Here is a 27,244-nt window from a genome sequence, read left to right as displayed (position 1 = left end):
TAACTTATTCATCATTTCCTGCAAACCAGTGTATTAGTAAAAACACTCTGGAGCTTTCTGAACAGTGCTTTTGTTCATTAGGATTTGATTTATTGCAACACATTGCATGAATTGAAGTTTTCCGATTTAAAACTCTAGCATTTATCATTGATTAGTATAGCATACGATAAAAAGCTCTCATATTTCCAGTTAAGGTTGGCACAGAAAGGCTACTAAGGCAACGTGGTGTCCTTCAAATCTGAGAGTTTCTTTAAGAGTGACTTTGCCTGTCTTGAGTCCAGAGTTTGTCTGACCCAGGTCTATTGTCCGAGTCCATAATGCTCACAAGCGCTGTTGTCTGGATAGGTTGAAGTGTACGTGGATACAGCTTGGGAAGAAAAGTAGTTTCAACAAGTTGAAATTCTTGAAGTTGAGTAAAACTCTTTTTTTTTTTTTTTCCTTAATTCGATTTTTATGGGGCAGGGTCTCCTAAATCCTGGATTTCTTTTAAAAAAAAAAATCTCCTTTTTTGTTTAATTAATAGTAAGATTTACGGTAAGCTAGTGAAGGTTAGAATAGCCTGTTCCTTTCTGAGGCCATTACATTTCAGCAGTAAAGCCATCATCCTACCTCTGGCTCATTTTAGAAAAGCAGAACCAGTGACTGGCTGTTTTAACCTTCACCTGAAAGAAACTAATGCCTCCCCACCCCAAACATACTCTGTTAGCAAACCATCACCTCAGTGTTAATCTCTGATAAGATGTTTTCTTGAGGAAATAAAGCCACAGATGATTATTTTTTTTCCCCTTCAGGAGAACAAATTATAAATACCGTTTACCAAGCCATGACAGTTTCTCTAAATATCTGTAAACCTTATTCTTTTCTACATTTTTGTTCTTTCTTCATATCACCAGCACTCCTTTAATCTGCTGTTCACGTTTTCATCCAGACAGCACCCAAACAGAAGTGGGATCTATGGTGTGATATACACTCAGCTTCTCTAGCACATGACATCCACGCTATTTTTAACACTTCTGATTGGAGAAGGCTGAATTAGTTATCTGAGAGAGTTTAATTTTTTTAATTGATGTAGTCATTTAATTGGCATTTTTGCATTTATTTCTAAAAAAAATCACAAATATATTAAAACCAGTACCTACTTCGCAATACTTTCTGACCAAGGTATGGTGAAATTCAAAGAATTAGAGATTAGGACTTTAGTTTTCCTTCCTTCCAACTTGTGTAGCCATTTATCCTTGGACTAAATGGATGAAAAATGCTTCCAAAATGGCAAAGTGGGAAGGCAGTGGAAAATGAAGTTTATATTCTTGTTACTCGATCAACTTGGACTGCTCCAGTGAAACAGTTTCCCGTGGCAAAATGTTGATTTATTAAATGCAGAATGTTCCACCAGAATGTGATTTAAACAAAATTATATTCTGCCAGCTTGTCTGCTCTGGCAGGCTGAAGGAAAAGTGGGCAGTTTGAAGGATATTAAAAAAAATTCCAAAACATGATAATTAAATGTAGCTTTGGAATTGCTGATCTTCCAGAAATTAAAAATGCAAATAATTCATACTCTGCTGAGAGACCTTTTTAACATGAGAATACCCCAGGAAATGGCTATTTCAGGTTTTTACTTTTTTATTGCCTCTTCATTTTATGTAAAAGCTAAAATTATTAATGTAACTTTTACATTACGTATTAAATCCAAAATATCAACATTTAAGCAATTTCTAAAAGTTGTCTCAATATTATACGTGAACTGCCTCAACGGAATCAGATTGAATCAAAGTCATGAGCTTCAAGGACCTATGTTTTTCACCCCAAAACATCAGACCTTCAAGTAAAGGCCGTATAAAGAATGTTTGAATTCACATTTTTGACAGCATACCGTATTTGCTTGCCTTCCCCAAAACTCCTGAAATATTGGCTCTTAAAACTGTCAGTGATTCTTGAAAGCACAAGTGCTTTTTTGGTTGAGGTCCAATTGTTTTAACAGGGTAAATCTCAGTGTAATTTTCCATTCCCTGGGTTTTTAGACTCCTCAGAAGTCTGTAGGTCTGTACATTAGCCTGCTCATTAATACTGTAGATACAAAGCCAAACTCAGGATCGTTTTAGTTAATAGAAGTTTTCATATTGATTTCAATATCGAGGGAGTTTGGCTTCAAAAATATTCTCTGCAAGAGCAGCTCTTGCTGCAGACAGGCCAGACCCACTACCTCTGCCTGGTTTATGGCTGTGAATGTGCGAGGAGAAAAGAAAGGCAGGAATCCTGGATGGGAAAGGGGCTGTAAGATGCCACGGGCAGCAGGTTGTACCAGGCGAAGAGCAGCGTCATGAAGAACAGAATGTGGGAGAGGGGCTCAAGGGATGAGGATCAAAGTGGACCCTGGATCAGGGCTACGGTCTCTCCATTTTCTAGTAATATTTAATCCCTAAGGGCTATAAAGGCTGAAGACCTCCTTTGTAATAATATTTACTGTAGGTTTTTTAACAAATTAGCACAAATGTTTGGAAATTAATTCAATATACATGGCTAAATAAGCATTAATCTATATGTATCTATAATTAATAGGGATTAAATACTCTATAATCTTATTGATTTAGGAAATCTTTAATGGAGCTCCAGGCATAAGCGTGAATTACTGAGGCTACACTCTGCATGGTTAATAATAATAATGCGTTTCTTCTTAAAAAAATAGGTTCAGCTGCAGAATATGAATTCTTTAATAAAAAAGCTCTGCCTGTGTCTTCCTAGTAACATATCCCAAGATTTATGTGCATCATAAACAAATATGTCTGTGGTATTATAAAGTGTAATTCCACTGTATTTGTTATTAGGAAAGGGAATAAGGATTCCCATATGCTTTCACTACTATTTCTCTTCTAACTGGGAACATGCTGCCAGTACATTATCAGGAAATAAAAGCTACCCATCAGAGCTGTAAATATTGCAAGGTGGGTGTTACAGAGCAGCTCTGTGTTAAAGACCAGAGGGGATTTACTCTCAGCCTTCAGGCAGCAGGTACGTTTCAAAGCCTCGGACTAGAGACGCCTTGTCATTTGTCTGCTTAATATAAGGAAACATTTTGAGTCGATGATACACACACTGATTTCAGGAGTTTAGGATGATGCCAAAGGGAGGTTTAGAAATTTCCAAAGATCAGGATCTCGGCTGAGACTTGGATGTAAAATTACCTATGCTCAACTTACTCTTTGTCTCTCCTTCCAAGATTTCCTGAAGGGTAAGAGGAAACTCCCTTCTCTTCCCTCATGTGTTGATAGCTGATGCTACCGTGGACTAAGCCATAGGGGAAAAGAAAGTGTCTTTAGAAAAGGGATTTTATTACTCTTTTACCGTTATTGTTACGGTTTACGTTGGAGGGCAAGGCCGACAAGCCCCTGTATATTGCACTGGCCATTCTCCAAAGGCAATACAAAGCCCATCCATTGACTGGAGGGTACAACAGGGCAGCGCGGTGCTGGTTGAACACCTTTTGAGCGCTCGCCAGGCTAGAGTAAAATCACTTGAAACCGTTTCACTGACTAAATGTGTTGGGGGAAAATTGTTGGCTGAATCATGTACTTTCATAAGTACTTGTCCCCGCTTTCCTCTGTTGCTATATTCGACAATATTCTGTGCTATGCCAGTGTAAGAGGATGAGCTTGTAAATGTGAAAAGCTACAGTTCATCACAATATATATGAACCCAGGTGTGTGCCTGTAGACCTACATGTATGCAAAAGGCTGGAAAAAGCTCATTGTAGGACAGTTAAAACCAGTCTTCTAATATTCTTCTGCCATTAAACTGATCCAACACAGCTGATATTCATCATATAAACCATATAAACCATATATTTTGGGTTTAGTAATTTCAGTGGCTGGTTGCTGGTGCTATAGCCTCAGGCGGCAAAGGTTTGAGGTGTGCTCAACTCCAGCAGAGGAGAGAGAGGGCAAAGAAGGGGGAATGCAGAGCCCATAGAAGAACTTGAGGAACAAGGAAGGTTTTCCACAATGGAAAAATACCACCTGTCTTTTAGCTATTTCTCATCTTACAGTTGCAAATTCTTTTCAGGATTTGAAGGTACACCTTGTCAAACAATCCTGTTTGGGTAGCAGAGCATTAGCCAAGTAAAACTTGCCAGAACAATCCAGTATTTATGATTTTTAAATAGCTATTCCCATATAAAATAAAATTAAGGCACTCCCCCACAGCTAGGAGAGTAATAGAACCTCTCGCTTCAGAAATGAGTGGAAATTTAGTGTGACACCTATAATTAAAAGGTTGATACTTTGCTGAACGTATTTTTCTCAGTTTAATGATCCTAAGTTACATGGATTCATACCTTACACTGCAAGTAGCTACACAGTTTTCAGTGGGAATATTTAGAGAGAAAAGTACTACCTATAATGACTAAGATCAAAAGCAACTAGATTTTAAAGTTAACTGGCTCAGTAATGCTACTTTCTGCCTGCCACCAAAATGCATGTGAATTGCTTTGAAATAGGAATATTTTTTAAACAAAACCCAAAACAAACTCCCCCCCCCGACCTTCTGTGCATCTTTTGTTTTCTGAGGTAATACTATGCAAGCATTTAACGTGCTGGTGAGCTCAGCTTTCTTCACTGTTCCGAAGTGCTAGAAGCTTATTCACCATAAAGATTGAGAGCTGGTGTTCTCATATATGTAAGAACAGAGAAAACCCAAAATTTCCACTATTGTGAGACTTACAAAAGGATCACAAACATTAGAAACACTGATTTTCACTGTATTATTATTGTCATCGGACATTATTACACTTGGAAGACATACCCTTCTTCTAGGGTGTGAGCTGAATCTTTCACCAAAAACTATTCCCTGTGGAAAGCTCTATATGCCACAGGAATGTGTTCTCATACAAATGATAAGTTGGGGAAAAGAATAAGAAATTTCAAAATTATGTTCCCATTCTCTTCCAAGCAGCCAAGAAACCATGTCGTAAAAGACATCAGTAAACACTCTCTGATTAAAAAATGCTTGCTAGAAATGTTTACTCTCCCTTCCAAATAATTCACTTTGTGTACTTACGGCATAGCACAGCATTCATCCTGTGTAATTTAGAAAATCAGGGATGAGAAGCTTGAAGAGAGCCCAAGCACACCTTTCTAACAGGAAATACTTGCACGATGCACGATGCTTGGGGAAATTCAATGCGTTCCAATACCGAAACAGGCTGTTTGTCAGAAGCAGTTTTACAAGCCCTGGGGATAAGTCATCCCTGTCAAGAATGATTTAGCAGTATCTAGAAAGGGATGAGCTCCATCAGACGGTAGGAAATTCACCCAAAACCTCTTTTTCTCTCTGGTGGCTGAAATTCCCTGCGAGACCTCCCACTGATGGGGCAAGGGAGCAGCTACTGTCCTGGCTCAGGGCCTCCTCCAGAGCCCAGCGAGCCAGCCAGTCCTCTTCCCTTCTCAGGGGGCTTGGGACGGGCTGGCTTGCCGTGAGCAGCTACACAAGGTTAAGCTGGGAAGGCCAGAGAGACCATTAGCATAATTTGGCGTGACATCCTAAATAACACAGGGCATAGAAACTCCTGCAGCGATCTGGGCATCCAGCTTCAGCTGTCACAGCCAGCAGAACTCTGGACCTATCTTCTGCCCCTGGGTCTGCCTTGGGTTGTGGTGCCAGGTAGAAGGGCTCCCTGATATCAGAAGTTTCCTTCCTAGGAAGTCACTGGAAGGGCTGAAAGACTTCTTCATGCTTTTCAACAGTTACGCCATACCACTTGAATTTCTCAAGGGTTTGAGTTTTTTTCAAGTCTTTAATCCAGAGCGATCTGAAGAAGGGCAGTACTTCGGTTTTGCTCCGAGTATAATTTTCCCACTTTTTGGAAAGGTGTGGTGATACTTTTTAACCAGACATCTATGACCTAAAGCATTTCCTCTGGCTCTTAAAGAGATTTGTTCTCAATTTTACCTAAAATTACTTACTTTTATGAAAAAGTAACCTACTGAAACCTCTGAAATGGCTGATTTCAAATTTGTCAGCCTCATTTAGTGATCTGGCTTGATTTTCTTGGAGAACATACTCATCTTTGATGTTTCTATTCAAGAGAATTGAGTAGAAACTTACCATGGGCATTGCCATTTTGCTTTGGATCTTCCAGCTTCCTTCTCTGGACAACTTACTATGCTGTCTTCAAGCTGGGAAGGATAATAAAGCAGTGGTAAGCAGGAGAATTTTCTGTGACAGAGGCATTTTGAACCCATCCTCGAGGACAAAACAGGCTTTATCTCCCTCTACTCTAAGCTTGAAGGACATGGGGGTGGAGAAGCAGTCTGACCTCTGGTAAAAGAGATGAGTGTGGTGTAAAGCAAGAACATTTGCCTTGCAATTCCCGTTTCATTTTACAGAAACTTCCAATTCCAGCTAACAAACACGATCAAAACACTGAAGTGAGCTCCCTAGATAATGCAAGACAGCATCACAAAGAAGGAAGAAGGGTCAGAAAAGTTAAGCTCTGCTAGACAAGTATCAAACATCTCAAAAATATTAAAAAGCAACACTTAATCCCAGTGATTTTTAAAGCACACCCTTACCTATCAAGATTTTGCAAACTCCAGTTTTCAGAATAACTGCTGAAAACCTGGAAGTCTCCACAGCCCCACCAGGGAAAGCTGTGTGATAGCAGCTTCCTAGCAAGCCATCCTTTTGTTTGAGAACAAAGAAAAATGTTGCGCTGGCACAGATTTCTGTGAGCCTACTCAATTTTAGGGACTCCAGTTCCAGCACAGTTCCACTTTTTACAGACTGCAGTCAGATGTCTAATGGCAATCCACTGAGGATAAAAGGGGACCTATAAAACTAACAGATTGATTAAATACAATTTGTGCTTTCTGTAAAGCAGAAGCATTCCTAGATCATTGGAAGTGAATGCAAAGGAGACTGTGTGATACGGGTATGTTACTTGTAACTCGGTCAAGAAATATCCACAATAGTTTAAAAGCCAGCCCTTTCCCAATCTTAAGGCATTTTTTACTGCGCCCAAAAAGAATAGCAGAAAATGGTTTTATCACTTTACTGCAAGGCACGCTCTCACTTACAGCGCAACTAAGTGTGACTTTTTCTACCTGTTCAGGATCTACCTTCCTCTCCCCCACGTACAGCACAGTGAGATAGATAGGCAAGGCTAGGCAGGGAAAGGACAACGACTGCTGCCTGTCTTCTTGCTCTCACATATCTTCAAAGCTTCTGGGAGCGCCTCAGCACAACCGGCAGTGTTTATAGAGTCCACAGGGACTTCTTGGGTTTTTGTAGCTGCTGGCAGAAGGCAGAAGTGCTGTGCCTGGCTTAATTCCACCACAAAGCACATACACCAGTTAGTTTTTGAGTAGTAAATTTAAAGTGGACATTTGAGATAGCTGGTAGGAGTTCAGAACTTTGAATCCATGATGAAAATTTTAAGGAATTTTTATTTTTATGACAAGTTACCCAAGTAAATAATTTCCAAGGCCAGTAAAGGAGCAGAAAACCGCTCTGATTAAACCTTAGTACATCCACATCCATAAATTAAAGAAGATAAATAAGGTAGCCTCCATTAGTCCAGCCCTTAAATAATTTATAACAACTGAGTGCCCACCTATAACAAGTTGGGGGTTTTTTGTTGTTGGATTTTTCTTGCTTAAAGCAGCAATTCTGAACAACCAAGAAACAAAAGAAAGATAGCATATACAACTAAAAGAAAATGCAGTTGTTGATGTTATTCGTCATTTACTCAGAAAGAAGTAAAGAAGGGGAGACTTTGATCTTTTTTTGGCATGGCCTAAACATTACTTGAGAGGAATTGTAAATACCAGACTCTGTATTTTACTATTAGTGACATGCAGCACAATGACTGACACCAACACAGCTTGCTGCAACAGGATCACAATCACTGAACATGAATTTTTTATTAACATACTATTTCAAATCTTGACATTGTCCCTTTAAAGCCTCAAGATGGTTTTCACATTCAATACTTATTTTAGGGATATTTTTTTTTGTGATTGATCAGAGCTAGGTGATGGTTCTGCCTCTGCCTTTCTGGCCTCTCTCATGCTAGCACTCCAACAGAATTGCAGACGGACAAACCATCCGTATCCAAGACATGGATATGGGGCAAGATGCAAAGAAGCATCTCTTCTTTCCTCTGTGCGGCTGTTGCACCGGCCAAGCAGAACTGCAGCTGTAGGGAGCATGGGAGCTGGGGCTTTTTGCTCTTTACAGACCACACAGCCTCTGAAAGGAGTAGAAAACAGCAGAAAACAGCGTAAGGCTGTACTCAGTGCTCCCCAGGCAGCAGCCAGCAAAATTATCAGACTGAAAAGAGAAACAGCCTTCATCTCCATGAAGGGTTGGGACATTTCTCTTGGCAGGGGAAAGGCTCTCACGGCACACCACGCAGCAGGGCTGGCTGCCTCCACAGCCACAGGGAATCGCCACCCGTTCTCAGCTTGGGCACGTGCTGGTTTTTCCCCTTGCAGGATTTGTCAGCAGATTTGGTTGGTATTCCTAAAAAATCCTTCACAATCAGTAGTGATTTATATCAAAGACCCTCAGTGATTTCCCAAATAGGCTGTAAATCTTTTCATGGGTAACACCGACCCAGAAAAGCAATCACCGCTAGCAGGTAACCACTGCAGCCATACCCTGCTCCGACGGTACCAGCAGCAGGTCCCGTGGCTGCTCACCACCGTGCTTAATGCCTTTGATCTTCCCCAGCCAGATACTGCTGGAGAATTGGAAGAAATTGCATTGACTCATCTATATGGTCCTGGTTAAAATAAATTTTTAATTTATACTTTTTGCCCTGTTAGACTGTCCCCTTGCTCTTCATTTGAGCTTTTTGTTGCTAGATCTTCTAACAAGTACAAGATGGTTGGCTATGAATTCCTTTTTCCAAGAAGAGAGACTGAATAATTGCCACGGCTATTTATATACGTGCACCCACACACGTGCAGTTGGTCAAGGTGCTCTCGCTGCCGGGGTATCTGTGTCATTGTCGTAGCATCATCTCTCATATAATACTTAACCAAAAGCCACCTTCTGAATTCTCAAGTGATGTTATTAGCCAGTTAGTCATGAGTAGCTGGTAAATTTGGTGCAATATCACCCCATCCATCTCATTTAGCTGAAACTAGCTGAACCTTTACTGGAACAGATGCATTCCTCTGTGCTGAATTAAATGCAATTAGACTCCTGACAGTTTTCTGACTTTAGGACGGAGTTAGGAAATAGCAGCAGAAGTAGATCTGATAAATTGGGTATTCCACTCATAAACGAAAAATAAATTCTTCTGTTTGCAATAAACATATTATATATGAGCGCAAAACATGACTTTTTTTTTGCTTCAAATAAACCCACATATCCTCTCAGACCTCACACTAAGGCAGCTACTCAAAAGAAATGCTGAACAGACTCAAGTAATAGCTCTGTAATAAAAAATAGATCTGCAGACGGAGCTGGCTGTGTTCAGCACCATCAGAGACCTTCCTACTAATTATTTATAAGGCATTATAGATTAGCATAGTACTTCACAGAAACAAATACAAAAAGAAGTGAAGTCCCGTATCTCAGGAAGGCCAGGCAATGGCTGAAGCCCTGCTCGCCTTGCTGGGTGTGGCAAGAGGTCTGCAGCCAGCACTGGGAATGACACCATTTGTATAATGCACTGGCTGAAAAGTGTCTTAAGAGGAAACCTAAATCTGTGAAGGTTGACAGTTGCCCATTGATCCCGGACCTGGTTAACAGTTATTCAAATCAGTTTTGGCATAATATGAGTACTATGAGTATATCCCATTAAGGATTTGACTAACTTAAACCCATAAACTCCTTTCAAAATCTAGCCAGTAAGTCCATAATGTGAATTCTTTATAATTCTACACTACAGTATTAAAGAATTTTCTATTAGAATTCTGCTATAAGCAAGTGAAGTGGGCTGAAATCCTCGCCACACAGAAATCAATGACTCAGCTGTACTGGGTTTATAAACTCACAGCTCACCAAGTTGTGTTGTAAGAAGTGCAGATACAGCTGATTTGATTGTCCCTCTTATGGCAGAAATTTGTCCTCCAAACCGAAAGCTGAAACTAAGGAAGCGGGAGTCCTGGTCTTGCAGTGATCCTGTCAGTGATGTCAGGCTAGGGGTTTGGTTTGGTTTGGGTTTTCTTTTTTTTAAATTCAGTTTTCCTATCAGAAAAACAGCGACTAGCTATTTCACACCATCCTTATGATGGTTACTGTGATTATTACTGTTTCATGGTAGTCCTATGAAGATTGCATTGGCTTTGAAGATTGCCGAGACCACATCAGGCACTGTCAGATTTTTTTCCTAGCGTAGATTTCAGGGAGGGAACAAGAGCGGGAAGAGGCAATCAGAAATCACATCCTGACAGCAGCTGCTTGCAGTGAAAAGAAACATTGCTGTACGTATTCTTTGCTTCTTTTCCCCTACAAATTTTCAGCTGGAAATCAAGTGCAAAACTACTACTTTGTAGTCCTCCAACTTTCCACAGACCACCAGCAAATTGCTGCACAGAACAGCTTGGGAATGAACCTCAGGGTTATATAACTGCAAAAGCATTAAGGACAAATGTTAGGAACAAAAATTAATAAATGCATTAAAAGATTCCTTGGCATTAATAACAACTATATACCATAGAAGCCTGAGAAAACTGTCCTGAAGTGAAAAATACAGGGAAAATCTTCATCAAATCTTAAAGTAATTGTGGTTGGAAGGGGTTTCTGGAGGTGATCTAGTCTAAGCCCCTGCTCAAAGCAGAGGTAACTTCAAAGTTAGATCAGATCATATCTCAAAGGACAGAGATTCCCCAGCCTCTCTGGGCAACCTGTCCCAGGAAAAAAAAATCCTATTTACTAAGCCGTGTATATAAACATCACATATAGGAAGATTTACTGTAAAGAATATCTACATTTATTTATTTGCACATATTTTGTATCTACAGTACATATAAATAAGTAATGTGCATGTAGTGAGCATATATATATTTTATGCACACACACATGAAAGAAAAAAAAAAACCTGCAGCAGTGGAATCGCTCCCCAGCACTAGGATCCATCCCCAAATGAATGATGACTTTGAGTAATGGCAAGTTAGCCCATTTTTGACAGGATCCTCAGTCATATCCCTCAGATGGTGATGGGGCAACATAACCTTGGCCGTGTAGCCCTGGGATGCCAGACACTGGCACAACCTCCTGCGCCAGAAGCACTTCCTAGAGTGAGTCTGTGGAAATAAAATAATTCATGATGACAGCAAATTATAGATACACTGAAAAACAGAAATACCTAACTTCCCCTCCTTCCCTCGATCTCCTTCCAAACTGCATGAAGAACTAGATCCTTTCTCATCTGTCCTCCACATTGTGCAGTCCTCATGGACAGGCTCGGTAGTAACTTGGGATCATGTTTCCTTGGGCAGCTCTACCTAGTGGAGTGCCCCATAGGCTGGGGACGCTGGGCACCATGACCACAGAGATCCCTGCCACAGAGGCAGGAACCTCCAAGATCTTGAGTTATTGCTGGTTCCCAAAATTCACATGCACAATATTGCCTCCGGAAGGCCACATCTATGACCAAATGAAACGCTGGGCTTCCTGCTCCACATTGGGGTAACGTTGAGTCCTGCAAATCTTGGGTCCCTCCTAGGCTTCTCCTGATGCTCTCGGGCATGTTTAGCAACTTCTGGGAAGGTCCCTGAAACATCTGCAAGAGTCAGGAATTTTGGTTCAGTTTTACAGAAAGAATGTTTAGAGCTGTTATAAAGACATTTTGACAGTTTCAGTGTTCATGCCAAGCAATGTCTATGTTTCACAACCTGTTAGGATTTTCCTCCAAAACCAGATTTTAAGTTTTCACCAGCTGTTTTCACAGACACCGGTGTCTTCCTTCCCAAATATTCTTCTTGTCTCTAACAGTATTATCGGCGCTGTGAGCAGAATCTCGAATGAGAGGTACAAGAACCAATGCTTGTTAGCCTGCCTTTAAGATGGTGACCAGGTATAAAATGCTAGACAAAGGACAAGGATCTGTGTATTAATTCCTTTAATGAATCTTTTTTTGGTTTGATTGAAGTTTCCACTCTGTATTTTCAAAGAAAGGGATCACGAATCCCCTGTACGTGCATTTGCGCACACACAAACACATGGTTGCATATGTTGTCTCACTACAAACAGCCCCCAATATTGATCACATCTGCCTCACTTTCCTTGATAAGAAACATGAGATTAGTTTTTGTTGGCTCAATTAATCTGGCATTTGTCCTCTGCACCCTAGAAATCATTGTACATGCAAAGAAGGGCTCATGCTTTAGCAGTAGTATTGATCCACACAGACCTTTGGGTTAGGAGTAAAGCCTCTGTAATTACTTTGGCTGAGTTTCGGGGGTTTTTTTTGTTTGGTTGGTTTTTGGGGTTTTTTTTGTTGTTTTGTTTTTTGGCGCTGTTTTTTGGTTTTTTTGGTTTTTTTGTTTACAATGTCTTGGGAAGACAAGTACCACGTTTTAGCGTTGCTATCACTCAGCTTAGATTTGGAGTTTTAGTCCCCAGCGAAACACCATCTACCTCAGCCTGGCCTGCCCATGCTTGGCATCAAAATCAGGAAAAGTCATTCTTTTACCTTCTCTAAGGATTTGATAACCTCTTCACTTTCTCTAGCCAGAGGTGTTTTGACCTTTAATTAAAAGGAAAATTTGTTGTGTTCCATTCAGAAGGCAGCAAATAATGAACTCATTAAAATGAGGTTAGTGTTCAGGCCTTAGAGCAATAAGAGCCGAAGTCTCATTAGCAGCTAACAATCCAGAACATAGCACATAAATAAACCTAATATGGCAGAGCAAAATGCCTTGGTGCATTAAATTTGAGCAGAATCAAATGTTTACAGTCAATGATGTCTGGGGCATGAAGTTTTAATGTACTTAATAAAGGAAAGCAAATTGCTTCCTATTAGGCATGAAATGTTACTGCAGAAATTGCCCCAAAAAGTTTATTATGTAAATGAAGGATAGAGTTATAATTAACAAGGACATAGCAGGAAAATATCACTTGTGCCTAATAGATGCACCAATTATGAAGAATAAAGACACAGCAACTTCAAATCTACAAAAGGTAATTATATGGATTAATGTAAAAGACTGCTGAATGTAAATGCAGTATAAAAAACAAACCATATCTTGTGGATGACACAGAGAGAAGCCTCATTGACAAAGTGAAGAATCAATTAATAAAATGAAACCCGCGAGTTTTGAGAGATTCCAGGCAATTAAGGCTTTGTATTTGAAAGAACAGCTTGGATTACCTTAAAAAGAAAAACGTCCTTCGCTTAGCCTGGCACTGAGACATGCCTGTTTGTCCATGTGCAGGTGTGCTCTGTGGTTGTTTCCTTGGAGAACAATAGTTATTTAGCATGATCTATTTAGCTGTCCAAAAATAAAACAACTGTGAGTTCCAGCTGTTGCTTTAACGCACCCCTATCAGTTCAATGGAGAATGCTAATTGTATTTTCAATGCAAGTATCTTTCCTCCACTTACAGCTCTTTTAAGCCCAAATACTCAGAGAAAAAAATAATCCCACTGACCGAGGAAAAGACACATACTGGCAGATAAAACTTAAATACTGTGGTCAGATGAAATATCCAGGAGAAGAATCTTCTCTACAAAATCAGAGTTGTCATGCCTTTTTTTTTTTTTTTTTTTTTAAATCCACATTCCTCTGTATGAATTTCCTTTCTGCTGAAGGTCTGGGCAGCGCCTACCATTTCTCCCTCAGTGAAGGCAGCAAAGTCCCGAGGTCAGCATGCGAAGGGGACAGGGATGGGACAGGGACAGGTGAGTCCCCAGGGAAGAAGGCATTTGGGTAGGACTTCCAGCTGTTAAAACTCAACATCTCTTCCCCATCCTGCAAACCCTTCAGAATAAAATAAATACCTTCCGCCTTGCGTGAAGGCTGTGCAAGCTCCGGAAAAGTTTCTGGCACTGGATGCCAGGGATGCGCATCTCCTCCACCCTGCACCATCCAGGAGCCGGAGGACTGCCCAAGCAGCAATGTTTGCAGCTACCCGCACAAACAGGCAAACAAGCGGGGGTTCACCCCACGCGGGATTGTGCGAGAAGGGCGATGGAAGAAAGTGTCTGCTCTTCTCCTGCCGCGCCACTTTTCTATGATGCATGCTGTTAAGGTCTGTACTTACAGGAGACGAAAGTTCTCATTATTTACTGTGCCAAATTACCAGGGAAGGCAGTATGAGTCATTAGCAACTTTGTTTGAATATATGTTTATTAAAAATAGGGAAGGCAGATCCTAATGACCTAAACAGAAATTGTTTTTTTTATATTAAGGATGTGGAAGACGTTAATCCCCCTCTACAAACAAGGCAAGTAGTGACAAAATAAGTTTGGACTGACTTAGCTGACAATATCTTCTTAGTATTAAAATTAGATGAGGTCATGAAAATGAAGTTTAGCTGCATATTATATAAATTAATATGCATATATGGAAATTGCAATTAAAAAAGTCTTTAGGACCAAGCCAAATCCAGTTTGAGTGACAGATTTGCCCTTTAGACAGAGAAAAATGTTCGACACACTGCAGGTTACAGGATTTACATCTTAATCCTCACTCTGTGTTTTTAATGAGACCTTACTGGGCTGGAAAGCTTCTGCCTATCCAGCAGTTCTGTCATCTTACTGAGATGCGAGTGTGAGGGAAATCAGAGAGAAAAACCTAAGTGATATAATGATGTTTGTTTCTTGTACTTTCTTACACTATGTGTTAAGTGATGATAATTTCTCAAGATGTTCTTTCCTCAAAGGAAAATCGAATTGATTTTACTCAGCCCATCAGTCTTTCTCAACATACATAAAATGCTCTAGATAGCTTGGAAAATTATGTTCCAAAATATAATGACTCCGATTCTGTGCTTGTGACTTTAATGGTGTCAATTTAGTGCCAGTTTTTACCAACTGGGGATTTTCCTCAATGTCTTAGCTAACAGTGGTGTTGGTCTCTAAGGTTTTACATTTTAGTGAACATTTAGTTGTTATATATTACACAAATATAGTCCCACATGTGAAATTGTCACAGGATTGAAATAATCAACTTATTAAATGTCTGGCAAGATAGGCTAGAAACCATACTGCTATCTTAATATTTAGTGCTAAAGCATAAGATTTACTGTCATTAGATTACTTTATTTCCTTTAGCAAGGAAAGGAATTTGCTTGGTGACTGTTGTACCCGATAACCACTATCTTTGTTTTACATCTTTCTTAACACCCAATAAATGTTTCTATTTAAAAAAATGAAGGCAGATGCACACTGTCTGACAGTCTTTTGTATTACACTCCTGAGCTGCCTGGCACCCAAATGATGCCTCTTTAGAAGGCGGCTGTTAGCAAATGATGCTTCAGAAGAGGCTTCTGCTCCAACACGTACGGTGCCCAAATATCTGCGTAATTAGGAGGGAGTCGGTAACTTTAAGAAGTTAACGTCCTACAGCAAATGCTAACAGTAGCTCACAGCACCTCCCAACCCATTGCAGTGTCAAGGAAGTACGTAAGTCAGGAGACCGCAGAAACCTGACCTGCTTAGTTCGGCCCCGCTCTGGACTAGGATTGCACAGGCCATCTGCACCTCTGCTGCTTAAACCCTGGTTTCATCATGTACGCTGGACTGGCGATACTTTTGGTTTATGGTTACGAGTTTGTTGTTGTTGTTGTTTTTTAAATTAGACCAGTGGGATGAGCAAAAAGGTAAAACGGTTTTCCTGTAATGTTAAGTGAAATTACTAATGACCATACAAAAAGTAATTCTTTCAAATGAAAGGCAACATTAGCTGGACTCAGACTGTGTGTAAACCACTGCATGCGTTTTGTCTTTGAACTGTGCAAGAACATGAACACTCAATCAATAAAACTGTTCTTAATAGATAATGGGAAAAATTCTCAAGAGCCACATAATGGAGACACGGAAAATTGATGAAAATAGAGCTTATAACCCATTCAACATTGGCAGGACCAATAGGGAGATAAATGCACTATCCATCTCACATATGTAGCACATCCAAATTACGTGGACTGGTGATTGAAAGTGGACAGTATCTGTGCAGCAAGGACTATCTTTAGAAGCAGTGCAGAGTTGACAACTAACAGTAAATGTAGATAGCTCATGCAGGCTGAACCATCTTTTCTCTTTTTCTAGTGGTTGGAAATACGTCCAAGAAAAAACGGATAGGTGACCAAGACTACACCTATTTCTTCTATAGGCAATACCCTTGTCCTCCGTTTCATTTAGATTGGTCTTACCTTTTGCTCAGAGGAGAGAATAAAAATAAACAGGGATTTGATTTCTGACATAGACACTACTTCTACCATAGGTCAAAATTGGAGTTTTGCTCATTCATAGTTAAGCCCGAATTTGGTATTCAGACACAATCAAAAACATTTCTGCAGGTAAGTAAATCCCAATGCCTCCACATCTGGAGGGCAAATACTATTCCTAATTTTACTTTGGGTTTTAAGCACATTTTATCAAGCTTCATTAATAGCCCAAAGCATGGGTGACTTAGTGATTTAGTATATTGCTGCCTCTGAATGGCTGGATTCAAGTCCTGCCATAGATCACTGCAAGCAATGTATAGTATCTTGGCCCAAGTTACAGAACCATCACCTGCTTTGGTACTTAGGTACTATTACTAGCATTGCTAGACCATCAAACTCTGATGGAACAAATTAAGCTCACTGTAATAGTCTCATAAAAAAGAATGAGCCCGAAATAAAACGTGAAACATTTAACAGGATCTTATTTTTTGTATCTCCTCAGTTGGACACAACTTTTAAAATGAGGCATTCCAAAAATTAATATTCATTTTTCTAAATGCATGTTAATTTCTTATTTATTTCAGGCTTTACTAGAGACTCAAAATTTACTGCGCACTCAGGTTGCAAATTTTACCTTCAACCTTGGATTTTCAGGAAAATTTTACCACACAGGTAAGAAGGAACTTCATGCTTTCAGGTAGCTGCACAGTTAAATAGGCGACAGGATTTTAAACCTAGCTTTAAACATGCCCTTTTTAAATAACACGTTGACTCAGTGGAGTAGTGGGAAATACATGCTCCACCATTTTAGCATCCAGTGTCTAATTCAGTGTCCAAAGGGGCAAAGGTATGCTACAGATGAGCTTCTCAGGAACACGTAGATGCCCTTGGTGCTTTTTTAAAACATGTGTGGTAGTAAATCTTAGAGTTATAAAGGAAGCAAAATAGCTGCTAAGATCTCTATAATTCCACAAAAGACAGGAGAGCACAGAAGACATACGAAGGCTTTTCTAGTATGATAAGCATGATGAAATATGGAAGATTGGAAAAATCATGTCTCATAACCTCCGAAGAGGCAGAAGCGTTTGAATGGGATGCACAAGATTTTGTTAGGACTGTGAAGGTAATCTATCTCAGTGGTCTGCAAATCAGGAGGGATGATAAAAGGAACACAAGATGAAAAGAAATTTGTATTGAAACCCTGCTCCTTTCACACTCTATGCAGTAATAAGTTGCACACTTGCACTGTGTTTCTGTGGAAGATTAGGCGCTTTTACATCTCCTCCTCCTCATGACTCCTTTGTCTCTTTTGCTCCATTTCTCCACAGCACAATACCCCTTTTTGAGTTGTTGTTTTTTTTCCCCTCCTCCTTTGCCTTCTCCTTAACATTTTGCTGCACCTCCACTCAGGCTTCCCTCTGCTGCCGCTGAGCCATGCTGCTCCCTAGTACTGCTAAGGCAAAAAAAGTCATATTCAGCGACTCACTTCAAAGGAGACACCTCCTGTCCTTCTCCTTTCCAAACTCCATACCCTTCCCACCTTTGAAGACAACCTCCAAAGTCCTCAGCTGTCAACCCATTCAGCCGCACTTAGTGACACTCACTGAGTGATGCCAGGGAAGCTGAGAAGCTTATCTGGAGCAGAGGAGGAGGCATTACAGCAGCAAGACGGTGGGAGGGTAAGTTTAAAAGCTAGGAATGATGCAGTCGTAGCTGTCACAGGCCATGAGCTAGCTGTGGAATAAGGCAGGTCACCCCTCTGAGTGGGGGCGTAGCAGTACTCCCCTTTTCATTGATGGTATTTGAACACCAAACAGATGAGCTTACCCAGCTCTTATGTCTCCTTTTCACCACCCGTTAGGAGACTACAGATGTCCCTGGGAGAAGGGGAGATGAGGAAGCATTTGAAGGATGAATACAGAGAAGGAAACCAAAATTGTGTATTTGTATTACTGTCGCTTTTGAAGTCCAGGCTGTTTTCCCCTTGTGCAACCACGTAATGCTAAGCAACTGCTGCCCAGGAAACCTTACAGACTAAAGATATAGGCTGGAGAGCCTGAGAAAAATGAGAGGTAGAGAGAGAGATGGAATTACTTGCCTGGAGTCATATAACAAGCCAGTGGCAGACCTGTGATTAGAGAGCAACTTTGGAGACAGAACTTCAGTGTTCTCACTTCATCTTGACCTGCCTGTGTAGTTATTCCTTCTGGAGATTAATTGCACGCACACGTAATACAGCAAAATAAACAAAAATAGCCTAAGGCTCTGAGCCACTCTAAAGTAGGATGGTGCTCAGTTGTGGCCATCTACAGAGTCAAGCTGGTATCAGTCATTACAGTGTCCACTGCAGAGAAAGGTAATTCAAGGAGGGGAGGAGGTGGAGAAAGAGGTAATTTATTAAAAACACTATGACGTACTGAACAGCAGCTGGCACAAACCATGCAGCCTTTCTACAAAAATCAAACCCCTGACCTGCCAATACATTTTTTTCTTCATTCATCCCAACAGCCTCCATATTGTTGTCAGGTTTTCTTGCCCAGCTGATATAATGCTGACCAATTTCAGATTTGCTGCCGCTGTAGAGAGAGAAAATAAGAGAATGTGCATATGTGTCTGCCCTCCTAAGGCTCTCAAGGCTTACAAAAATAGCACAGAACTACTTAATGAGTTGAAGCATGTCATTGCCTCCATTAAGGGACCTGCTGCTGCCTGTACTCGGCGATGCATCTGAGTTTTTAAGTGAACACTTCACTTACAGGTTGGTGGTGGCGTTTTGTCATATCAGCTTAGTGGAAAGGTTTCAAAGTATTCTCCATGCAATATACACTTTATTGACTCGTTATAAATAAAACATGGAAAGGTATTCTTTAATTACTGTAAATGTGGCTTGGTTACCCAGAGAGGCTTTTAGTATCAGATATTCAACACGTTTTATTAGCGCACTGCAACTGCTGTGCCTTATTGACTTCCTTAATGTGTGATTTTGCTCTCCTTTCCAAAACTTGGATCATTTTAAACTACAGGAGGGAGATGAGCATGGGAACGTGTTGGCAGATTAAACAGTTATACATTTTCATCAAAAGATATTGCTGACATCTGTACTACACATACCACTGCTAGTTGGTATGCCTGAGCGCAAGTACAATAGCTGACACATCAGCCTCACTGCTCATCATACCACCACCACCACCATTCCCTTCTGTGGCACTGGTAAACTGTGCACTGTAGACCTAATGCTATTAGCAAAAAAATGAGTAGACCCTATTAGTTATGCAGTTTTAGCAAACACTTTCTACTTGTTCATGCTGTGGTAATAGAAATTAAGATGTTCTCAGCATTTGCATTTAAGATTTATAAGATTATTGATAGCAACTTCAAAGTTAGTTTCAGTTTTGAGCTCAAGAGAGACCTCTAAGTTATGGTTGTAGTTTTAAAATATGGAATTATTTATTATGCACAAACAAACTTTGAATTATTACCTACCTGTGTAAAGTGCATACTGCATCTCAAAGCAGATACACGTTCACCTCCTTGATTGTAGGTCTACTGCATTTTTCAGTTTTCACGTTAAAATGAAGATAGAAAGTTACATAAAGAATGCTGATTGTACAAGAAATGAAAACCTCAAAATCCCTTGTTTTGCCTCCAATACTCTGAATAAGGACTTGGGCAAAAATATTTAAACAATATAAGCACTCACCAAATGCTCCATTAAACCGTTGCATGAGATTTTTTTTTTTTTTTTAAATAATGCTACTTAAGAATGTATAAAATCAAACACCACTCTTTTTAAAGGCTTGTAAAGAAAACTATCCTCAAAAGTAACACCACCACCAAATGTTAAACTTCCAACCTTTCTGTTTCAGCTCTGCCATTACGGGGTGGGGTTGTTTTTGTTTAAACTGGAAAGTGTTATGCTTTATCTTGTTTGATTTTCGTTACAGTAAAAAAAATGCAAAGTTTGATTAGTTGTATCTACATTTTCAAAGAAATTAGTAGGAAAAAAATAAGATTTTTAAAATACAGGTTTTAATAATGAAATTCTTTCAAGAATCGTGCTCTACATCAAATGTTAATAAGGCACTAAATTATACTTTGACCTAAATCTTATGTTGAATGATTGTAGTTCTTAATATGTTTCAAATATCCACTTTCCTCTTCATCCCTACCTTCAGTTTTCTACCTTTGGGTTACCAAAGAGATCATCAGCGGCTTCACAAACTCCTATCTCCCTTTCTCTTCTGTTCTATTTCGAAAGCTTACGTTAAGTTCCTTCCCCTAATCACATTTCCCTTGCATGTGCCTGGGTGACTGCAAGTGAACCACATACCCCAAAGAACAAGATAGCGGTCATTCAACAGATGCAGTATACAGAAGTTTTGCACAAAGGGGCAGACATTCACAGAAGGAGCAGCTATCAGTCCTTTCTTTTCAATAAGGAATTACCAAGAAAACAAGGTTGTTTTCTTTTTCCAGCAGCACTCCCATCAGCAGGAGCAACTTTCTTAGAACTTGCAGAGCGCTGCAAAGAGGGGAGTAAAGTGATTCAGTGACACCCTGAGAAAGTTTCAAAGGAATGCTCTCCTTGTGTAGCAGCATTCTTCAAAAAGCACCGCGGAAGTGAAAAATAAAAATCAAGAGCTGAAGTGCGTGCACCAAACAACCATCTCTGTATGTTCCTGCCTCGTGCCACAAAAGTAAAGAGTGACATCCATGGAGCATTTTCTTCCAATGAGTTTTGCAAAACATTGGAAGGCTTGTAAGAAGAAAAGATATCTATGTTTGCATCAGTAGACTGATTTTGACAATTATTTCTTTGGCTGAAGCAAAATAAAAGCATTTAAATGGCAAAGGAATAAGAAGGAAGGCTGCTAATAAACTGAATATTTTTAAGTAATTTCAGAGTGAAGTTACTGAAATCTAAATTTGCCTTTCCAGTTTGAAAAAGCACTGCAGATATATGTCTGCAGATGGTGGAAGCAGCATTGTATTATTTCTCAAATGGAAGGTTTCCTTTGTTATAACCACACATGCTTGCTTCTGCCTCAAGCAGATACTCTTCACTAACACAGGAGATTTTATTGGTGTTACGTCAAGATTAAACCTGGCAAAAATTGAATACTGAACCATAGGAAACAACATTTGGAACCCCTTTGCCATTACAGCTTCATGTTTTCCATCTAATTATATTTTGAAACTATCGCAAACTTGTTTCACACTTTACCAGAAATTATCAGATTTCAATTTACCGAGCCTAATAATGAGGTAGCTAGGAGTGTGGGGAAGGGTCGGCTAGACCCTGGCACACAGCGCTCTGATGCCACATTGGCCAGCTACAACTGCACAGTGTCTGGCAGGACCAAAGCAGGTGGGTACAAGTCCATCCAATCTCCACCTTCATGGGGAGCCTGAACTTCTAAATACTCCTAGTGCCTTACATAGCACAACAATCAGCCTTTGAAAACTAATTCTTGTTAGAATTACTGTGAGTTAACACCAGGCCAGGAATAGAAAGGGATAGCTACCATCCATGGTAATTCACCTCACTCCTGTGATATGGTAGAGCCTGTCTGCAGCACAGTGAGACATCCAGGCCAAGGACATTAGGTTTTATGGCAGCCTCCTCTGTGTTTAAAAAACAATTATGGGCATTTTCTGCTGTGGCTTTTCCATTACCTTTTTTTTTTTCCCTTCTTTCTTTTGCAGGGACTGAAGAGGAAGATGAAGGCGATGACCTGCTGTTGAGATCTGTGGATGAGTTTTGGTGGTTTCCCCATATGTGGAGTCATATGCAGCCTCACCTCTTCCACAATGAGTCATCACTGGTAGAGCAGATGATTCTCAACAAAGAATTTGCAATAGTGAGTAGAAGTTACCAAAAGGTTCACTAGGATACCTTTGCATATTATAGCTATGCTTTCCAAGCTGTTTTGATGTTTATCTATATTACACACATACATATATTTACATAGATATGCAAATAAGGTAGCAAGATTGGAAACTCAGCCCCCCCCCCCCCCCCCCCCCAAAAAAAAAAAAAAAAAAAAAAACAAACCTTTCTCTGACTCAAACTTGGGCTGAATTTTGTGTTAGCCTTTTTCACTGACTCGGGCTTTCTGGAGAGGTAGCAGCCCTTCACCCAAGCAACCTTGCGAGATCATAGGGATCAGAAGCAGTGAAATCTCAACAGGTATCAGCTTGCCTTTTAAGCTTTAGGAAGGGGTTTGTACACAGGTTATCAGCTTCCTGAAGTCTGGTGCAAACATCCTCAATAGGGGAGAGATAAAGTTACAGTGTTGTGTATGATTTGTGAGAAATCTTGAAGCCAATGAAGCAAATAAGTGAAGCTGCTGGATTGCACTGTGCTGTTTTTAGATGACCTGCTTGAAAATATGCTTTTTACATAGCTAACCTGTTGTTAATATTTATAGATAATGATGTTTCATTTTTGCTCATTTGTGTTGTTAACTTACAAGAGCTATCCTCCTAGCATCACCCAGAGCTCAGAGTACTTGTACTCCAAGGTCAGGTGGAAAGCATTTAGAGTTCTTTCAGGGTAATTCTACTTGCTTATTGAGCATGACAAAGAAAACCTGAAATCTATAAATGCTTGCTTTGGAAAGGACACTTTGTGGTCTTTGACAAGGCATAGAAATGCCAAGCAACCAGAGCCACTCAAAAGAGCAGAGTGACACAGTGGGGCTTTCTCTGCTGCTCAGGGAACACAAGTCCCAGCCCTTTGCAGCTCAGAAAGGCCAGCCAGCAGCTGCCCCTTCTTCTCATCCCTCAGATGAGCCAAGGCACATCAGGAAACCGGCAGAGGCAGATGCCTGAACAAGCAGCTGGAAGCAAATTATTCCCTTGTTTACAAAAATATTTTCCTCACAACTTTTAAAGAAAACTCATTAAAAATGGCTTAACTGTTTACTCTTCTTGCCAGACTTCCCCCCTTCCCATCTCCTGCTTGGCACAGGGTGTTAGTACAGAGGCATTTTGAATTACTTCTTTTCCTTTCTACAGTTCTGCTTTACTGTCAGCCTTCATTCCTGGCATGGCCTGGTCATGCCTTTTGTGTAGCCTGGCCCAGAGACCCAAATAGAGTTGAGATTTTAAATGCAAGAGTAATTATTTTTAAAAAATCTCTATCTCAAAAATAGATGGTCTGTTCATTTTTAAACCTATTGGGAAATTCTCCTAATATTTTCAGGAAACATGAAGTCCTCTAGGTCAAACCGCCTTTAGGGGTAAAATCTATAGCATAGCCTGAAAACAGGGCTTGTAATAGAATCTGTTTGCAACTTCAACTACAGAACGATAAAGCCCATGTCCCTGTCATCACTGAAGGGTAGAGGCTCCTTAGGGTGCCTATAAATAAGGAGCTGATGTCAGTGAAAGGCTGCTGTTATTACAGTTTTATTTCCTTCTAACATTTGGACAGGGGTTGTACCAACCTCTTAACCTTGAATCTATATGAGCTGTACAATTTACTTATGAGAACATTTCTTTTCAAAAGGCTTCCTGTGAAACCCTCTCTGTGGGGGAAATTTATCTTCCCGATATGACAACCTTCCTGATAGCTATCAGAGAGGTCCCAGCCATGACTTCAGAGTAGTTTTGTATCCTCCCCTGCTTTCTCATCCTCAGCATCATATCTTACTTGGGAAAGGAACTCCCTGTTCCGCAGCTGCACTTCTGTAAATCCTCCAAAGTTTAAGCAAACCCTTTTCATTATTCTTCGACTTCGCGGTGTGGATCCAAATTTAAATTAGATATCTAGAACAACACATAGAAGATCTGCTTGATGTTATACATGTTTTATTTGTGCTCTAATATCTTTATTTAGTAGTATACTCAGGGGAACACAGCTTGATGCTGGTGCCATATTCTCTTGTGTTTCCCCTTTATTGACCATATCTCCCCACCTCCTGTTTTAGCTGCAGGTAGAGACGACACTTTGTGTCAGTTTCTGCAAGGAAAGCTGCAATAATTATTTGGAAGTATGATCACATTCATTCTTCACCTAACGTGCTATTTCTTCGTTCATTTTTTTTAAACATGGGTAAGAAAGTAACAGGGTCTTCAGGATGGGAGAGCACATCATTATACCCGAGAAGAACAGTCAAGGTTGCTTTAAGATCCCAAATACCACAACAGAAATTCTGTTCATTAAGACCTGTTGGCTTCTCCTGGCTTTATCATTTTAGAAGAAAGCTAAAAGAGATCACACTGTCCGGAAACCTGCACCCAAATCCCATCACAGTCAGCAGTTTCTCCATGCAAGAAAGTATCGGGCTTGGGATTGATGTTGTTCACTGGGGGGAAAGGTTTCATGAAAGGAATGTCCTTCTCTTGAGTATTGTGGATTAAAGTCAAGCTTAATAAACACAAGCCAGTACACCTGAAACAGTATTTCATGGATATTATCACATGGAGCTATAAATATACATAAGCATAATTTGTATTGAATCGTGTTTACACTGTACGCGTAATCTTTGGCTTGCAGGAGCTCAAGTACACATACAGTCTGCTGAGCACAGGCAAGAAATACAGGTGTTACAGCTGGCAACTAGATAATTGACCTAATTCTGTTTTACACGGATATATCCATACCTCATAACAGTGCTCTATAAAATGGGGGCTTACAACTGCAGCCTGCCTCAAACAGCTGTATCACAAAACATATGTAGAAATTGGGTATCTAAACAGTTTTGTATACATACAACTAATTGCTAATTAGGTATCGAATTGCCTTGATTTCAGTGCAGATATGTATACCTCTGTGTATCTGGGGCTCAGTAAAATCAAGAGTCTTTAAAGGGTTCCCTTACATGTGAATTGTTTGTGTACCAGGAGACTCCCTTTAACAAGAGCCCTCCAAATTATTATATTTATGTGTCACCAAGATATTTATAATTTCTACTGTTTCACATCTAGTTGGTGAGAGGAAGAGACTTTCTTGCATCTTTCATAAACATTATTGCCCCACTGCTCTGGATCCAGCCGGCAGCTTGGGAAGTTTTGCCTGGCAAAATCCTTGTCCACGCGTGCCTGAGCGACAGGCCCCACAGCTGCCCCCATCCATAGCCCCATTCCCACAGCCCTGGCTGCCAAATCGCATTTCAAGCGCTCACAATGTCCTCAGCATCAGAGGAACAAGAGCCAGAGATTTTAACTGTGGTAAAGTAAGTTGCAGACTACCCAGAACTTTGCTATCCCAGTGTCGTCTTATTTACGTAAATATGGATGTTATGTTTCAGAGCCCAGCTAAGGAAATGGCAAATGACATTTGATTTTTAGTTGGGTTTGACTTGATCATGTTTTGTGGGTTGTTGGGTCTTTTTTCTATCAGAGGATCCCCAAATCCTTTAAAGACACTAATGGATTAAGCCTTGGATTAAATTCTGCAAACTAATATCTCAAGTATTATTCTCCTTGTTTATAAGCAATGCAATTGATACACAAAGTAGTAAACAAATTGCTCAAGCAGAAGTCTCTGATAGTACCTATTCCAAAAATAAAACAAACTAAGTTTTCACTGCCATCCTTTAATCACAAGATATCCTTCCTCCCCCCTTTTGTACATCCTTATCTGACAAAAACAAATAGAATGTATTTAATCCAAAGCCTGTATCTCTTTAATTTGTCCCTCAATTTGTTTGCTCAGTGATTATCTTCTGTGCTCATTTGTGAGAACATGTGCCCAAAGCACGGCAGAGATAGGGCAAAAACTATAAAAAGGTAGCTGTGATCTGATATGAAGAAGTGAGAGAGACATATACAAAGCAAACAGATCAATTCAGAGATACACATATACAAAACAAACAAATCAATTCAGAGCCTGTCTAGTAACACTCCTTGGCTTCAGCCTCTGGTTTATAAACCAACTGCAGATGTGCATTAGCACTTCCTCTGCCTAAAACTTTTGAGCTGCTCAAACCACAAAGAAACCATGAGCTTTTAATATATCAATTAAATACCAAGAATATGAAGACCAGTGACCACACATCAAAAGCAAAGTATCTGCATGTGATGAAAAGAGAGTCTAATTTGTCCCATTATTAATATCTGTAGTTAATGTTGGGAAGGAGAGATGCCCGCTAGAGATTGCCTCTAAAAATGTTCTGTAAATGGTCTGCATATATAGGATAACATTGTCCTACACAGACAGGATGAGATTCATTCTGCCTAACCTGAAGGTCCTTCCGAAATAGTCCATCTTCATTAGTGCTTTTGTCCGCAGCAGGAGTGTGCTTTGACAGCACATCTCTAAGACTGCCTCTACTTTCTCAGCTTTATTTGGTACCACACACATGCAGAGTCTACGCGCTTCCTAGTCACGCATAGCTTCCTCAGTGCTGGACTGCCTTTCTTCATTTCACATCCTCCGAAACCCAAAATCTTAAATCCCAACATCTCTGCCTCTTGGTAGCCTGCTACAGTGCGAAGCATGCCTAGAACAGGAGTTGTGGTGATATCTGGGGGACTCCTATATAAGACTGGTGACAAGCTGGCTTTTCCCACATCCCTGTCAATCCTGGATCCGACACCGACACCAGAAAACCTGCTTCATCAAGACCCCTTGTTCTCTCTGCTTGGCACATTGTACAGCCACAGGGCAAGGAAGCACACCACAGAGTTGAAAAAACAACGGTGAAAGCAAATACCAACACACAGCCCCTATATCTCAATAACTATCGCCTCTCATATGCTGAACCGTCTTGTCTAGCTAGAGAGCTTTTAAGCAGATTTTAAAAGTTTGAATTGAACTAAAAGTAATTGAAAGCTGAAATATTTCTCAATAAAAATTATCCAGAAGCGTAAACCTTGAGAACAAAAATCATGTGTCCATAAAGGATAAAATACAACACAACATTTTTGTGCGTGCTGACAAGCAAGAAAGTAGC

At 40.2% G+C, this 27,244-nt stretch overlaps 1 protein-coding gene across 2 annotated transcripts in view; it reads left to right on the top strand.

The window, feature by feature from the left end:
* Nucleotides 1–27,244, top strand: part of LOC309592236 (bifunctional heparan sulfate N-deacetylase/N-sulfotransferase 4) — a gene marked incomplete at its 3' end in the record, with an annotated part of 147,178 nt that overhangs the window by 75,277 nt on the left and 44,657 nt on the right. For both annotated transcript variants that reach the window (XM_082315438.1, XM_082315439.1), the window contains 2 exons: nucleotides 16,925–17,012; nucleotides 22,047–22,201. In XM_082315438.1, coding sequence (XP_082171564.1) covers nucleotides 16,925–17,012; nucleotides 22,047–22,201 — 243 coding nt within the window. The remainder of the gene's footprint in view (nucleotides 1–16,924; nucleotides 17,013–22,046; nucleotides 22,202–27,244) is intronic.

This window comes from Platalea leucorodia (genome assembly GCF_965183815.1).
Source record: "Platalea leucorodia genome assembly, chromosome: 6".
Taxonomy (NCBI): domain Eukaryota; kingdom Metazoa; phylum Chordata; class Aves; order Pelecaniformes; family Threskiornithidae; genus Platalea; species Platalea leucorodia.
This window is presented reverse-complemented; position numbering and strand designations above follow the sequence as displayed.